Genomic DNA, 15,594 nt, shown 5'->3' with positions numbered 1-15,594 from the left:
GAGAATTCCAGAGCTTGGGGCCCAGCCATTGCTGCCAATGGTGTAGCAAAGAAAATCAGGGATGTATAAGAGACCAGAATTGGAGGAGCGCAGAGATCTCCGGAGGGTGTGTTACAGAGCAGGCTGATTTCTTCTTCCCCAGCATGTTACTGACTGGGGGGGTGGTAAATGGTGATGGAGTTCTTCTCAGGCACAGGAAAGCAATTCATCTACGCTCTGCTAGTGATAGTGATTACGCTCGACAAACTTTGCTTTGATCTTCCCAGCTCGGAAATACACCCTGCGCCGTCTCATTTCTGACCTGTATTATGGCCCTGGAAGTCTCCAAGAATTTGCGAATAATCTCTGCTGCAAGCAAACTGAGAGAAAAATCATAGCGGCATTCACAAAATTGTCTTTCTCCAAGAATTTGCGATTAATCTCTGCTGCAAGCAAACTGAGAGAAAAATCATAGCGGCATTCACAAAATTGTCTTTTTTAACACTTATTTGCTGTCTGTGAAACTGTTGAAGAGGGGGGTGGGGAAGAAAAATGGTTGTTTGACAGGGTGGGGAGGTAGGAGGTCCTGTGATGAAACCTCCAGGAATACTTCCGGCCAGAGTTGGCAACCCTGCTGGAAGTGCATTCAGACACTTAATGACACTCGAGAGGTTCAGTTGCTGTGCCCGCCCAGCTGGCTGGACATACAATTATGTAATAACCCTTTCCTATTCAGCAAAATCCAGTATGAGAGCTCTGGCCGCCCCCAGGCAGAACAAAAATGGTTGCAAACAGACATTCTGTATTTTCACATTGGTCACCATGGGCTTTGCTCTGTAGGGAGGGAATGCAATCACGTTAGGAGGTGCTCAGTTCCCTTTGAAGGCATGGATGCCCCTTGCTGCTTTCAAAGCCAGGATCGTGGTCAGCTGGGACTGTAGAGTCTCCTCCATTTTTAGGCATCAGGACCTGAGAACCTCCATCACGTACTGACCTACTGCCCACTACCTCTGTCAAAGCAGACTGTGCTTCACTAGCCAGGTAGAGCCTTGGGAGTCGTGTTTTAGGTTTGAATAGGGTAACCCACACTACGGAATAGATTAGTTCGAGCCATGTCTCTGAAACCTGGAAGGAGAAGGGCGAAAAGGTTCACTGGGATGTCTAGAATCATTGGTTACGGCCCGGAAGGAGCCCATGCTGGCTCTCTGCAAGAACTATTTAGTTAGTCCCACTACCCCCCCCCCACCCCCCCACCCCCCCCAAATCCCCTGTCGCCCTGCAATTGCTTTGCCTTTGAGTGCTTATCCAATTCCCTTTTGAAAGCTATGATTGAACCTGCCTCCACCACACTCTCAGGCAGTGCATTCAGATCCTAACCACTCACTGCTGAAAAAAAAGTTTATCCTCGTGTCACCTTTGTTTCTTTCACTCTAAATCTATGAGCTCTGGTTTTCGACCCTTGTGCCGACGGGAACAGTTTCTCTCTATCTACTCTGTCTAGACCCCTCTAATTCGGAACACCCATAAACCATATAGCTATATGAATACCGTGGCTACAAGAGCAGGTCAGAGGCTAGGAATCCTGCGGCGAGTAACCCACCTCCTGACTCCCCAAAGCCTGTCCGCCATCTACAAGGCACAAGTCAGGAGTGTGATGGAATACTCTCCACTTGCCTGGATGGGTGCAGCTCCAACAACACTCAAGGAGCTCGACACCATCCAGGACAAAGCAGCCCGCTTGATTGGCACCCCATCTACAAACATTCACTCCCTCTACCACCGACGCACAGTGGCAGCAATGTGTACCATCTACAAGATGCACTGCAGCAACGTACCAAGGCTGCTTAGACAGCACCTTCCAAACCCGCCACCACTACCAACTAGAAAGGCAAGGACAGCAAATGCATAGGAATACCACCATCTGCAAGTTCCCCTCCAAGCCACGTACCGCTTGGTCTAAATCCTGGAACTTCCTTCCTAACAGCACTACGGATGTACCTACCCGACATGGACTGCAGAGGTTCAAGAAGGCGGCTCACCACCACCTTCTCAGGGGCAATTAGGGATGGGCAATAAATGCTGTCCTAGCCAATGACGCCCACATCCCATGAATGCATTAAAAAAAAATGTATTCTGACCATAAGAATTTGCAGAAACTGATTTTTTAAAAAATGGGCGAAAGGGCTGAAAGCACAGCTGCAGACTCGAAACTTCCTTTTAACAGGAAGGGGGCAATATGAAAAGGGGCAGGAACCATCCAAGATGCAAACTGGGGCTTGACAAGATATGGGTGGAGGTGGCAAGACTGCATTTATCCCACAACATAGGGGCCAGAAGTAGCAAGTACCCTCAGCTCTGAGTATTTGTATTGTATAATAACAGTCATGCAGTATCCAGGTAATCGTAGATCCCTGACAGGTAAAATCATTCATTGAATATCCATCTACAGCAAACATGATGTAAACAGTAAATACTGATGGACAAGATGCACGCACAGTAAGAGCTTGCTGACGTTTGACTGAAAGAACCCACTCTGCTCACGAGTGCACAATGGGCGTGGTTTCTGATTGTGGTGTTAGGAACCATCCTTAAATCTCATCCTTAGCCACAAAAGTTCAAAGATATACTTTTTTGTTCTCCCTAGCATGCTTCTGCTGACAGTCTAACGCTGAAAATTTGTCGCTAATATAACACAAAATGTAGATGACTCCGCTCTCAAAGCATCTCCTTTTGCATAACAAGTAGATGTGATGAGATTAGTGGACGGTCCCTTATTGTGATAATGCTCCCAGGTGCAAGAGATGAGATATGCAAAAGGCAAGGAAGTGTTTATTGTGTATCGAGCACGTAGTGCACTTGGATTCTGGAGAGCTGATTCATTATTGTTTGTTTGAACAAGTTTCATTATCAATTGGTTCACCCTCTTATATTGTTGCAGCCCTTGTGCCCAGTGTTTGGCAATGATGCTATAGAGATAATAGGGCCTTCATTCCACAGAACTGGCACCCTCTGACTCAACAGCCATTTTTCTTCCTCTCCTGAAAGTGCTGGCTCCTACTTCGAGTTGCCAACCCTCCAGGACTGTCCTAGAGTCTCCAGGAATTAAAGATCAATCTCCTGGACACTGCTGTGAGCAATTCGGAAGTAAAACCATTGTTACATTTAAAAAAATTACATGTGGTTTTTCATTTTCTTTGAACCCTTGCATTTATTAGATGTAAATATATTGGAAATAGAGGAAATGGCTGTATGACTGGGCGGGGCGATTGAAGGTGGAAGGGTCAAAGTGATGGAAATCTCCAGGAATATGTCCAACTAGAGTTGGCAATCCTACTACTGGGATACAGTTCTATGATGTCCCTAGACTTCCAGTACATCATCCATGTGGTCAGTCTTCATCAGTGGTCTTTATTGGTAGAGGCCTATTGACGGACAGCTCACTGGGGCGGCGCAGTCGTTAGCACCGCAGCCTCACAGCTGCAGTGACCCGGGGTTCAGTTCTGGGCACTGCCTGTGCAGAGTTTGCAAATTCTCCCTGTGACTGCGTGGGTTTCTGCCGGGTGCTCCGGTTTCCTCCCACAGCCAAAGACTTGCAGGTTGATAGGTAAATTGGCCATTGTAAATTGCCCCTAGTGTAGGTAGGTGGAAGGAGAATGGTGGGGATGTGGTAGGGAATATGGGATTAATGTAGGATTAGTATAAATGGGTGATTGTTGGTCAGCACAGACTCGGTGGGCCGAAGGGCCTGTTTCAGTGCTGTATCTCTCTATGACTATGACAGCCATCCCAATCAAGACTGATGTCATCCTTACTCGATATTCCCATACACTCCAGCACTAGGACCTCGTGTGCCACTTGCCTGAGACCAGCCAATTGCGTCCTAACTCTTCATGCATCAGACTAAGAGTAAACAAAGAGGAATATAATAAATTTTAGCAACAAGAAAAAACCATTATGCCCAACAAGTCTGCTCCTATTTTGCTAAAACAACCTCCTTTTGGCATTTGAAGCTATTGCCACGGTAGCCAGTTTACCTGGGTCAACACTCGTCAACCTCCTTCATACTCTTTCAAATTTTAATGAGGTCCCTTTTGAAGTTTCCTTTTCTCAGAGAGAAGGTTATGGTAGGAATTGCTGGATAGGATGCTGAGTACAATCTGTATCCCAACAGCAGGATATGAATGGGCTGTCCAGGGGAATACTGTTCCCATATCACCATGGTGACATCCTCTCCACTTTTCAGTGGCTGTCCAGCCATCCATTAATATTTAGGGCAAGGCAAACAACAGAGAACAATTTAATTACCCAAAAAAACCACCTTGCTCAACCAACAGGAGGGACAAAGGAGAATATGGCTGCTGTAGAGCAGCTTATTGTCATCATATTGGACAGTCTTTGTTATAGGCCCTTCATCGTCTTATGGGAGAAGCAGCTTTCAGCTTCCCTTGAAAAATGAAGAGTGACAGTCTTTATTTCTTTGTCCCCGTTTACTACTCATGAATTGTAGCAGAAACGATTTCTTTTTAAACCCTTCCGTCTCCCCACACAGCCCCAGTTCTTGCTGGTTCAACATTCAACTCACCATTTCTGGCATAGGCCTGTTGGGCCCGAATTGGCCTCTCCCTGTTTCTAATTTTCTTATGTTCCTCTTTTGTTTTAAGTTCCCCTCAGCTGGTGATGAGCGAAGCGTTGGGACTTGCTGATCTCAGCCAGAGTTCCACAAGTGGGGGAGGGGCGGAGGGAAAGTCAGCTGGAGTTCCTGCTCTGATTCAGTGTTGGACCAGCACTGACCAAGTATCATGGCTTGGTCTATCAACTAGTTGCATGCGATGGAACTTAGGTCACAGTGTTCTGATTTCGGTTTTAGCCACCCATCGAGTAACAGCATTCAGAATAACCAGCCCTTTCCAAACTCCCTTCCAGGCCCCATGAAATTCAAAGAGGGCAAAGCAGTGAATTTTTAAAAAAAGGACAAAATTTAAGCACAAATGCAACTGAGTTGGATGAGCATCATGGGTCAGCGTGCCTCGACAGTGAGCGGCGGCAAACTATTCGGCTGTGGGGGGCATTGCACTCACAGATTTGTTTTCTTTTCAGAGCGCTGCGCAGGAGATTGGCGAAGAGACCGAAGATGGCGCAATCTATACGATAACGCTCAGGAAAGTTCAGTTGCACCAGGCAGCGAGCAAAGGGCAGCGATGGCTCGGGGTAAGCAGCAATCGCGGACGAATAACCACATGTAATGCCGCAGCACTAGGAGGAGAACACCTCACTGACCTCCTCGCACCCACTGATTGGCTTTTTATTCCTGAAATTCCACGATTCCCATCACTATCCTTTCAATGCTGATGACATCATTTTCACTAAATATTTTTGAGAACAAGTGTTTATTAAATTTGAGACTATAGAAAGAAAATGGAAGAGCTTTCATTTCTGTAGCAACTTTCACAACCTCAGGACCTCCCCAAGCACTTTACAGCCAACCAAGTACATTTTCGGTATGTAGTCGCTACTGTAATGCGGGGAAGGCAGCAACCAATTTGCACCCAACAAGATCCCAAAGACAGCAATCAAATAAATGACCAGATAATCAGTTATGTGTTGCTTGAGGGACCAATAATGGCTAGGACACTGGGAAAACCTCCCCCGCTCTTCTCCGAATTTTGCCATGAAACCTTTTATGTCCACCTGAGAGGGCAGACGGAGCCTCGGTTTAACATCTCACCCAAAAGATGGAGCCTCCAACAGTGCAGCACTCCCTCAGTACTGCACTGGAGTGTCAACCTGGATTCCGTGCTATAGTCCATGCATTAAAAACTCCCTTGTGGATCAGACTATAAATGCACTACATATTGTGAAACTGATCCACACACACATGGAAAGTCCCAAGTTACAACTGTGAAGTCTTAGTAAAGCATCCAGTGCTGGGATGTGAGGCCAGACCATTCGGGAAGCCATTGCCACATTCAATCAGTCTGCATTCAATGTCCTTGTGAGCACTGCTCCAATAAAGGGTCACTGGATAATGATCAGGAGTGGGAATGATGTCCAATTCTCTTCCTCTATAACCCAAAGTTAATTGTCCCATGTCAGCTGTGGCTCAGTGAGTGAAACTCCAGTCCCTTGAGGCAGAAGCTTGTGGGTTCAAGTCCTACTCCAGAAACATGAGCACAAAATCCAGGCTGACACTTCGCTGCAGTACTGAGAAATGTTCCCTCTAACTTCTGTTTGCTGTGGGTGGCCGGCTTGTTGCACTGCCTGGTCCCTTTAAGATTAGCGCCCAGCCGTGCATACACGCATCTTAAATGGAATGTTGCTTACGTGTGGTCTCATTGTTGTCTGCATGGTACGTTCCTGATTGCTGTGTGGTCATGCACCTGTGCAGCTTAGAGGGAACAGTGGTACTGAGGGAGGGTGCTGCACTGTTGGAGGTGCCATCTTTCGGTTAAGATGCTAAACAAAGGCCCCGCCTGTCTGCTAAGGTGGACATAGAAGACTCTGTGGTACTATTTCCAAAAAAGAGCAGAGGATTTCCTCTCGATGTCTTGGCTAATCTGTATCCTTCAATCAGCACCTAAAACAGATTATCTGGTCATTATCACATTACTGTCTGCGGGACCTTGCTTTGCGCAAACTGGCTGACGCATTTCCCTACGTTACAGCAGTGACTATGCTTCATAAAGTACTTCATTAGCTGTAAAGTGATTTCTGACGTCCTTTCATTACCACATACCCATTTGAGCTCCCTCTGCACAGTTGAGCGTGAGGCTTTGTTGGTTTCTATTATTCAGCCACTCCCTGGATAAGCTTGCCTGAGTCATCAAGGGAGCTTCATTTAAGGTACTATTAATATTTTGTTGTTGCTCATGCTGTACCAAACAACAATGGACAAGAAGCTCATGTTGTACCAGACTACAAGAACAGCAGCGATAACAGGGTGTTCAGTTCACTCACTTGTGTGTTTGGGAGCAGTATGTCCTTCCCGCAGTCTAACTGCCTCTAAAACTGGCAACCACCCAGGTCACCGCAACATGCATTTCTTTCCTCTTAACAGGTGGAGAGTGAGTCTGCAATGAACCTGTACGAAACGTGCAAAGTGCGGACCATCAAAGCTGGGACGCTGGAGAAACTGGTGGAGTACCTGGTGTCTGCCTTCAAAGGCAATGACTCCACTTACGTTACCATCTTCCTCTGCACCTACCGGGCCTTCGCATCAACCAAACAAGTGTTAGACCTGCTACTGAACAGGTAACGGCAACAGAGGCAGACAAGGAGAGATACCAGAACTGAGGGGTTAAACCTACCAGGAAATAATGAACAGGCTCAGGGTCTGATCACTAGAAAAGAGAAGGTTGCGGGGTGACCTGATATTTAAGATTACGACAAGGTTTGAAAGGGTAGACATAGAAAAGATGTTTCCATATAAGATAGCCACTAATAAATCCAAACCTCTTTACCCAGTGAGTGGTTAGAATGTGGAACTCACTACCACAAGGAGTGGTTGAGGCAACTAACATTGAGGCATTAAAGATGAAGCTAGACAAACACTTGAGGGAGGAGGATATGCAGGTGGGGTGGGAGGAGGCGCGTTGGCATGGATCAGTGGGCCGAATGACCTGTTTCTGTGTTGTACAATTTATCTAACCAGCAGATTTCACTGAGTTGCCCAAGGTGACTTACTTGGTAAATAGGGTGATGGGACACGTGGCAAGTGGAGGCACTTTAGCCTTCTGGTGGCCATGGAAGGGAATACAAATGGCCAGGGTTCTCATGCTAATGGTTGTTCACTGGACCCATCACTTGCTGAGGCTTTGTCTAGATTCTCACATGAAACATGGCCATTTGGGTGAACTATCAGATGGTGAAACCATACCCGGAAAAGTGATTGACCCCTGTCCTGGACCAACTGACCCAGTACAGACCATGGAATTTTGAGACCTTTGGGACAGTACAGAGCAATCACCAACTGATAGAGTCCACAAAGCTGTCAACTCTTTCTTTTCAAACAATACTGTCTCCTTGGTTCTAACCTCTCTCTCACATCTTACAGATATGGAAACTTACATCAAATGAATGGAGATATATCCAAGCTTACGCCAGACGACAGGGTGGAATTGAAAAAGTAAGGCTGCCTTCTGCTGGTAATTCTTGCAGTGCCATATGAGTCATTGATGCACAGAATGTCGAGTAACAAGTTTGTTGCAACTTGCCACATTCTTAAAAGGATGGTGCCTCCATATTTGAATTTTCTCTTTTATGGGGAAGCCGAAACATCTTGTTTTGAGGTGATAGATTCCAAATTTATCTCCTCCGCACATTTGCACTGTGATGGGAAGTATGCCAAGGTGATTCAATGCTGGGAGTACGTTTCATGTAATTTTGGAAGCCATTTGTCTCTAATTGACCTTTTGTCAAGAAATAACGGTAGACAGAAGTTGTGAAAATTGGGCTTTGTTTATCTTTGGGGAAGCAAGAAGGAAGGCCATCCTCAGGAGATTTATTAGCATAGATTCCATGATAGAGTCAACTGTAGCTACTCGGTGAAAGAAAAGGCTATGATGAAGCAGATGAGCTTCCTCGCTCCTCCTTTCTTATGTCCATGTGTCCTGTACACTCTCTCTTTGACCACCCATAAATTCTAGCCATGGCAACCATAAATTCTAGCCATGGTAACCAGCCCTTTTAGGGACTGGCAGAAACCATCAATTGTCCTTTGCAGAGTGTCTAGATGCCTCTCTCCTCTTCTTCCAGCACCATTTCATCCATCCTTGGCGCCTGGCTCGATCAGTATTCCGAAGATTTCAGGAAACCGCCAGATTACTCCTGCCTGAAGCACCTTTACGCCTACGTTCATCAGATGTTTCCAGGTTCGGATCTGCAACGTCGCGCCCATATCCTCCTTGGCACATTCCAAAGGCACAAAGAACCGGAACCTGATCAGGACGGTAAGTCTAACCCACAATCCCCCTCCCCAAACCTAACACTGAGTCCTGCTGGGGTACAGTTCCACTGCTGTAATTGGCAGCAATTGGTACCTCAACCAAGTGCCCATTTGTCGAATGCAAGTACAGACAATGATCGTTACCAAACTATTTTAACTGTGAGGGGCACCAGGCCTGATCCTGTTAGGGCCAGACACTGCCACTTCCCAACAAGTGCTGGATAGCAATCAGGACCACGCACGATGTTGTTTGAGGATAGGATTGGGCTCTGCTGTAACACCCCCACAATGAAATAGCCTGAAAACACTTGCTATCTGGGCTCACCCATGTAGAATGGACATTTAGGTACAATGACATAGAATTATATAGAATGTACAGCACAGAAGCAGGCCTTAGGCCCAACTGGTCCATGCCTCCTCCCGCTTCATCTCAGCCTATCGGCATAACCTTCTACTCCTTTTTCCCTCATATGTTTATCTGAATTCTCTTTAAATGCATCTACACTATTCACCTCACTGCTCCCTCTGGTAGCGAGTTCCACATTCTCACCACTCTCTGGGTGAAAAAATTTCTCCTGAATTCCCGATTGGGTTTATTATGACTATCTTATGTTTCGTTTTGCTCTTCTCTACATTGACCCTATGAAACCTTTTCATAATCTTAAAGATCAGACCACTCCTGAGCCTTCCCTTTTCTAGAGAAACAAACCCCAGCCTGTTCAATCTTTCCTGATAGTTGTAAGTTCTCAGTTCTGGTATCATCCTTGTCTCTGCAATTGGAGTGAGGAATCAGATAACTGCTGACAGTCCCTCTACCAATATGAGGCAACTCCATGCAAATAAAGAGGGATAACTGGAAGGAGAATTGGAGAGAACAAAAAATATAGACAAAGACATGAGTTTTGTCATCACCTTTGTGAATGCAGATAACTTCAGCAATGTTTCCTGAGCTAGCCATTCTGTTTTAATGTTCAACCAGTGTCACTCTGTTTTCAATATGTTTATACACAGTATATCCACATAGTACAGATGGCTAGTCCTTGGGGGCATTGTCTGTTCCTGGCTGTTTAGATTGCAGTGACTCCCAAACAATTGAACAATAGCAACCTGTATTTATATAGTGCCTTAATCATAGTAAAATGACCTATAGGACTGTTTTTTTAAATTTAGAGATACAACACTGAAACAGGCCCTTCGGCCCACCAAGTCTGTGCTGACCAACAACCACCCATTTATACTAATCCTACATTAATCCCATATTCCCTACCACATCCCCACCATTCTCCTACCACCTACCTACACTAGTGGCAATTTACAATGGCCAATTTACCTATCAACCTGCAATCCTTTGGCTGTGGGAGGAAACCGGAGCACCCGGCGGAAACCCATGCGGTCACAGGGAAAACTTGCAAACTCCGCACAGGCAGTACCCAGAACTGAACCTGGGTCACTGGAGCTGTGAGGCTGCGGTGCTAACCACTGTGCCACCCAACTGTGCAAACTATCAAAGACAATTTGATACCGAGCCATATAAGGAGATATTAATGCAGGTGAAGAGTTAGGTTTTCAGGAGTGTCTTAAAGGAGGAGAGAGAGATGGAGAGGCAGAAAGGTTCAGGGAGGAAATTCCAGAGCTTAGGGCCTAGGCAGTTGAAGGCATTTCCGTCAATGGTAGAGCAATGAAAATCAGGGAGAGGCCAGAATAGGAGAAGATCCAAAATGGTCCCCTAATGTGCGATTCCTGATCTGTGTGTGTGAGGGATAGCTTTAATAGTTAAACGTATCTGGTTGTGTCATTACAGTGGCTGATCACAGTAGCTGCACATTCACAATGGTGGAGGAGAATGGACTTGCAGATGGAAAGACTGACTTCCTCTCCTTTTGCGCTAATGTGGTGGCTGAGCAGTTTACATTAATGGATGCGGTAAGTAATGCATAAGGCTTGTCACTTATTCTGTTGCGAAAACACTTGAATGATCGAGTGTGATAACCAGCCAACACTTCCTTCCTGTGCTTTCAGAAAGGTTGTTGTCCTCGGTCTTAGTTTCATTCCAGTCACATTGTGTTTCCATTATCTAACAACCTTACGAGCTTTTGGCAGTTCTTTATTTTCCACCCAATGGTTTAGATTCAGCACTGGTTGGTTTCCACAGCAACCATTTTCTAAAACCACTAGCACCGTTGCTGACTGAACATTTTCACTTTGTAACTCTTCCGTCTGCGGGGTAGATTTCACGAGCTGGGAATGTTTTGAGGTTAAGGAGCCGTGCAAGACTTCCACTTTATTCATTTTAAAGGATGATCTCTGCACCCACATTCACGAAATGTGCACCAAGCTCTACACTGGGCCATGAATTTGATCATTTACATTGGAACTCAGGAACGGGAGCAGTAGTCCATTGAGCCCCTCAAGCCTGCTCACCTTATGATCCAAATGCTCTTATACTGTTGATTAATTATAACACTAATCAAACAAAGTAGTTTTTGGAACATAGCCAAATTTCAATGATCTATTTTACAGAGGTGTTAGTTATGAAATTCTATTTCTTTTACGCAGGAGTTGTTCAAGAAAGTAGTTCCATATCATTGCCTGGGAAGCATCTGGTCCCAGAGAGACAAGAAGGGGAAAGAACATTTGGCGCCCACAATTCGCGCTACCGTCACGCAGTTTAATCGAGTCACGAACTGCGTCATTGCAACCTGTCTGAGCGACAAGACCTTGAAACCGCAACAGAGAGCTAAGATAATTGAGAGATGGATTGAGGTGGCCAGGGTAAGTAAATGAGAAACTGGACCTGCTTAATGGTAGTTCAGTTAGGCCTGAGGCTGAATACAGAAGGATTAGATGCAGAATGGTACCTGTGATTATCCCATATGGTTGGGATCCCAGTCTTACCCTACACATGTCCTCCTCCCTACCTCACTTTCCTCTGTTAAGCCACTCCTTAAAACCTACCTCGTTAACCAAGTTTTTGGTCTTCTGTCCTAATATCTCCTTATGTGGTTCAGTGTCACATTTTGCTCTTTAAAGCACCTGTGAAGCGCCTTGGGATGTTTTATTATGTTAGGCGGTATATAAATATAAGTTGTTGTTAGATGGTTCACTGGAGAGGGGAAATCATGGATCTGTCATTGTCCCTCTTAAAGGCTGAGATTGATTAAAATGCCCATGAGTTGGAAGGGTTGCCAACTCCAGTTGAATATATTCCTGGTGATTTCATCACATGACCCCCTGCCTCCACAACTCCTGCCATTGGTCATCTGGCTTGTCCATCCTCACAGCGCCTTGCCTTCCCAGAGACAATTGGAAAGACTCTTCATCACCTGATTGACAGCCAAGAATTATCCAAACAGCCTCTTTTCCCCTATATTCGATATTTTTATAACGAATAAACAAGAGTTCAAAGAAAATGAGAAAAATCTTTTTTTTTTAAGAGGTCCAGGATTTTCCTCAGAGCAGCGTCCTAGAGATTAATCTTCAATTCCTGGTGACGCCAGGCCAATCCTGGAGGGTTGGCAACCTTAGCAGGAGCAGTTTACTTTGTTCTTGGTGAGCACTTGGGCAGCCCTGGGATGGAAAGCTAAAAAAGAATCTCTTGAAAAAAGTAAAACATCAAGGATCCTGAGTTTAAAATGTTACTCCCTATCAGCAGTCTTCATTCCTTGTTTCTCTTTGCCACAGGAATGCAGAATCTTCAAAAACTTTTCATCGCTACGCGCCATTCTCTCCGCCTTACAATGCAACTCGGTTCACAGGCTCAAGAAAAGCTGGGATGAGGTATCGAGGTAGGAGCCGGATAAAGTTTTCATTTTTATTCTTTTATTTTGTCACCTGGTTTCCCCCCATCATTCTGAAGGTGCTGACTCACACTTGGATGTGGTTTTATGCTGCTGAAGCACTCATCCCTGCCATTGTTACTTCTAGAGTTGATTTTTAAAAATTTGTTCATGGGATGTGGGCATCGCAGGCTATGCCAGCATTTATTGCCAGTCCCTAATTGCCCAGCGACAGTGAAGGAATGGTGATATAGTTCCAAGTCAGAATGGTGCGTGACTTGGTGGGGAACTTTCAGGTGGTGGTGTTCCCATGCATCCGCTGCCCTCGTCCTTCTAGATGGTAGAGGTAACGGGTTTGGTTATTCCAATGCTTTCCTGACCGGCTCCCATCTTCCACCCTCCCTAAAATTGAGCTCATCCAAAACTCAACTCACCTAACTTGCACCAAGTGGTGTTCACACAGCACCCCCGGTGCTCGCTGGCCAACATTGGTTCCCACACCAGCAACACCTCAATTTAAAAATTCTCATCCTTGTTTTCAAATCCCTCCATAACCTCACCCCCTACCTATCTCTATAACCTCCTCCTTTTATGTGTGAGTGGGGCTACATATTTTTATTTTATTTTATTTATTTAGAGATACAGCACTGAAACAGGCCCTTCGGCCCACCGCGTCTGTGCCGACCATCAACCACCCATTTATACTAATCCTACACTAATTCCATATTCCTACCACATCCCCACCTGTCCCTATATTTTCCCTACCACCTACCTATACTGGGGGCAATTTATAATGGCCAATTTACCTATCACCCTGCAAGTCTTTGGCATGTGGGAGGAAACCGGAGCACCCGGAGGAAACCCACGCAGACACAGGGAGAACTTGCAAACTCCACACAGGCAGTACTCAGAATTGAACCTGGGTCGCTGGAGCTGTGAGGCTGCGGTGCTAACCACTGCGCCACTGTGCCGCCCTGCATAGCCCAGCCTTATCTCGTCCCCACTTAATATTGAGTCCTACTCGCAGCTGGGGAGCAGGAACCGATTGTACTGCCCAGCTGATAGCAGCTAACACAGCAGAGACTGTAGATTGCACCTGGAACCTTCCGGTCTTAATGCTAACCAGCCGCTGCCTTTAAATATCTAGAGTTTTGATGATTTATTGATATTTGCCATATTTTGGGATCTTTTTTGATCGTTTTTCCACAGAAAGGATTTGGATAAAACAGTTGCTTTACTTTAAAGGTTGTGTTTTAAAGCATAGTGCATTCATGCAAGTTTAAAAGAAATCTGCCACACAAACACTTTACAGCATGGAATCTGGGTAGTGGAAATCTTGGCTTGATTTTTACCATCCAGTCCTAATGCCAATTCTGCTATCCTGATTCGCAGTTGAGATGTGATCAGCTAACTCATGATAGACTGGGATTCCCTGGCACCTTCCTGCTCAGTGCGGCTCACTCCCACGCTCCCACAAGTCATGCACTTGCCAGCTGTCCTGTTTGGAGCCTGCTGTTGGCAGTGTAACTAACACCCTTCACCGGTTAATGTAAATAGGAGATGGTGGTTTAATTCCTACTTTTTAGATACCAAACTTTGAAAACTGGTCCACTAGCCGGCGATTTTAAATTTGTCGACAGGCATTTGCGCTTGCATGGTTTCTGTGGAAGTTAGTCATGAAAGCATTGGTCAGGAATCTGTTGTGGCTTGTAATGTGTTACATGCAGCACTATATTGTAATGAGCACCACACATTCCATTGTGTCCCTGTGCAGCTGCACATGAATAAAAACTCTAAATTGCAGTGAACAGGTTGGAAATAGTTCCACCTTATCTTGTAAATAGTCTGTGTGCTCAGCAATGCAGTGTGTGTGACAATTCCAGAATCTCCAGCTCTCAATGCCTAGAACAATGATTTGGCCTTTTCTGCTAAGTCTATTTCAGCGAATTGATAAGCATGCCGTGGTTATCAGTTTTCTTGTGCATATCAAGTAGGATTGTGTCATTTCTAACATTTTGTGCCTTTGGTTGGAATTGCACAGAGAGAACATCCGGATATTCCAGGAATTGTCGGAAATCTTCTCCGATGACAACAACCACTCCTTGAGCCGTGAGCTCCTCATCAAGGTAAGAGCTTGCCATTCATCTTACGAACCGCCTAGAGCTTTCTTTCCCCTGATTTTGGTTGGTTCCATTAACTGATCCCAAGTGGCCAGTCTGTGTGAGGCCACACTTGCGGGAGATCACAGCCAGTTTTTAATTACCATGTACAAACACACACATGCACACTCACCTTCCAGCAGGATAGGTCACTGGATAGTAATCAGTGGCAATCCTGACTGAGCTCCTCCATTCCCCAGCCCAGGGACATTGAGACCAGTTATAGCACCCCTTGTCTGTCCCAGCTGAGATGAGCTAACCCAGTATAGACCACATATTGAACTTGGAACCTTCTAATGTATTCTAATATATTTATAGGCGCTGCCTATAAATGCGACACTGTCATAGCATCAACTAGAGTTTTGCTGTTTCATTGCATTGTTAACGGCTGTTGTGTTTTGGGATCTTTTCCACAGAAAGGATTTGGAAAAGGAATTGCATTTAATCATTTGAGGGGTGGGGGGGGGGAAAAGAGTTACTTTAAATATTGTGCTTTATTCATGTAAATTTTTTTAAAGGGTTCTGAGATGATGGTTGGTTAAAATGCTAGTGTTTGATGTTTCGTCATAGACTGTAAATAATAAATCATTTGTTATTTTGTCTTGGCAATAAATGCTTCACGCCCGTTATCTTGGGAAGTTGCAGATCTCTGACGCTTAGGAGAGGCTCTGGGAGGTCTTCCCTTGCAGACAGTGGCAGAAAAATCACACAAGCAGTCAAACAGAGATTTTTTTAAACA

The 15,594-nt window shown here is 45.3% G+C and overlaps 1 protein-coding gene across 3 annotated transcripts in view; it reads left to right on the top strand.

Annotated features, from left to right (window-relative positions):
• Nucleotides 1-15,594, top strand: part of LOC137347636 (ral guanine nucleotide dissociation stimulator-like) — a 103,607-nt gene that overhangs the window by 67,331 nt on the left and 20,682 nt on the right. For all 3 annotated transcript variants that reach the window (XM_068012251.1, XM_068012250.1, XM_068012249.1), the window contains exons 2-9: nucleotides 5,077-5,187; nucleotides 7,034-7,227; nucleotides 8,030-8,101; nucleotides 8,731-8,924; nucleotides 10,722-10,843; nucleotides 11,477-11,692; nucleotides 12,602-12,705; nucleotides 14,738-14,822. In XM_068012251.1, coding sequence (XP_067868352.1) covers nucleotides 5,077-5,187; nucleotides 7,034-7,227; nucleotides 8,030-8,101; nucleotides 8,731-8,924; nucleotides 10,722-10,843; nucleotides 11,477-11,692; nucleotides 12,602-12,705; nucleotides 14,738-14,822 — 1,098 coding nt within the window. The remainder of the gene's footprint in view (nucleotides 1-5,076; nucleotides 5,188-7,033; nucleotides 7,228-8,029; nucleotides 8,102-8,730; nucleotides 8,925-10,721; nucleotides 10,844-11,476; nucleotides 11,693-12,601; nucleotides 12,706-14,737; nucleotides 14,823-15,594) is intronic.

Source organism: Heterodontus francisci, chromosome 32 (genome assembly GCF_036365525.1).
Source record: "Heterodontus francisci isolate sHetFra1 chromosome 32, sHetFra1.hap1, whole genome shotgun sequence".
Lineage (NCBI taxonomy): Eukaryota > Metazoa > Chordata > Chondrichthyes > Heterodontiformes > Heterodontidae > Heterodontus > Heterodontus francisci.
This window is presented reverse-complemented; position numbering and strand designations above follow the sequence as displayed.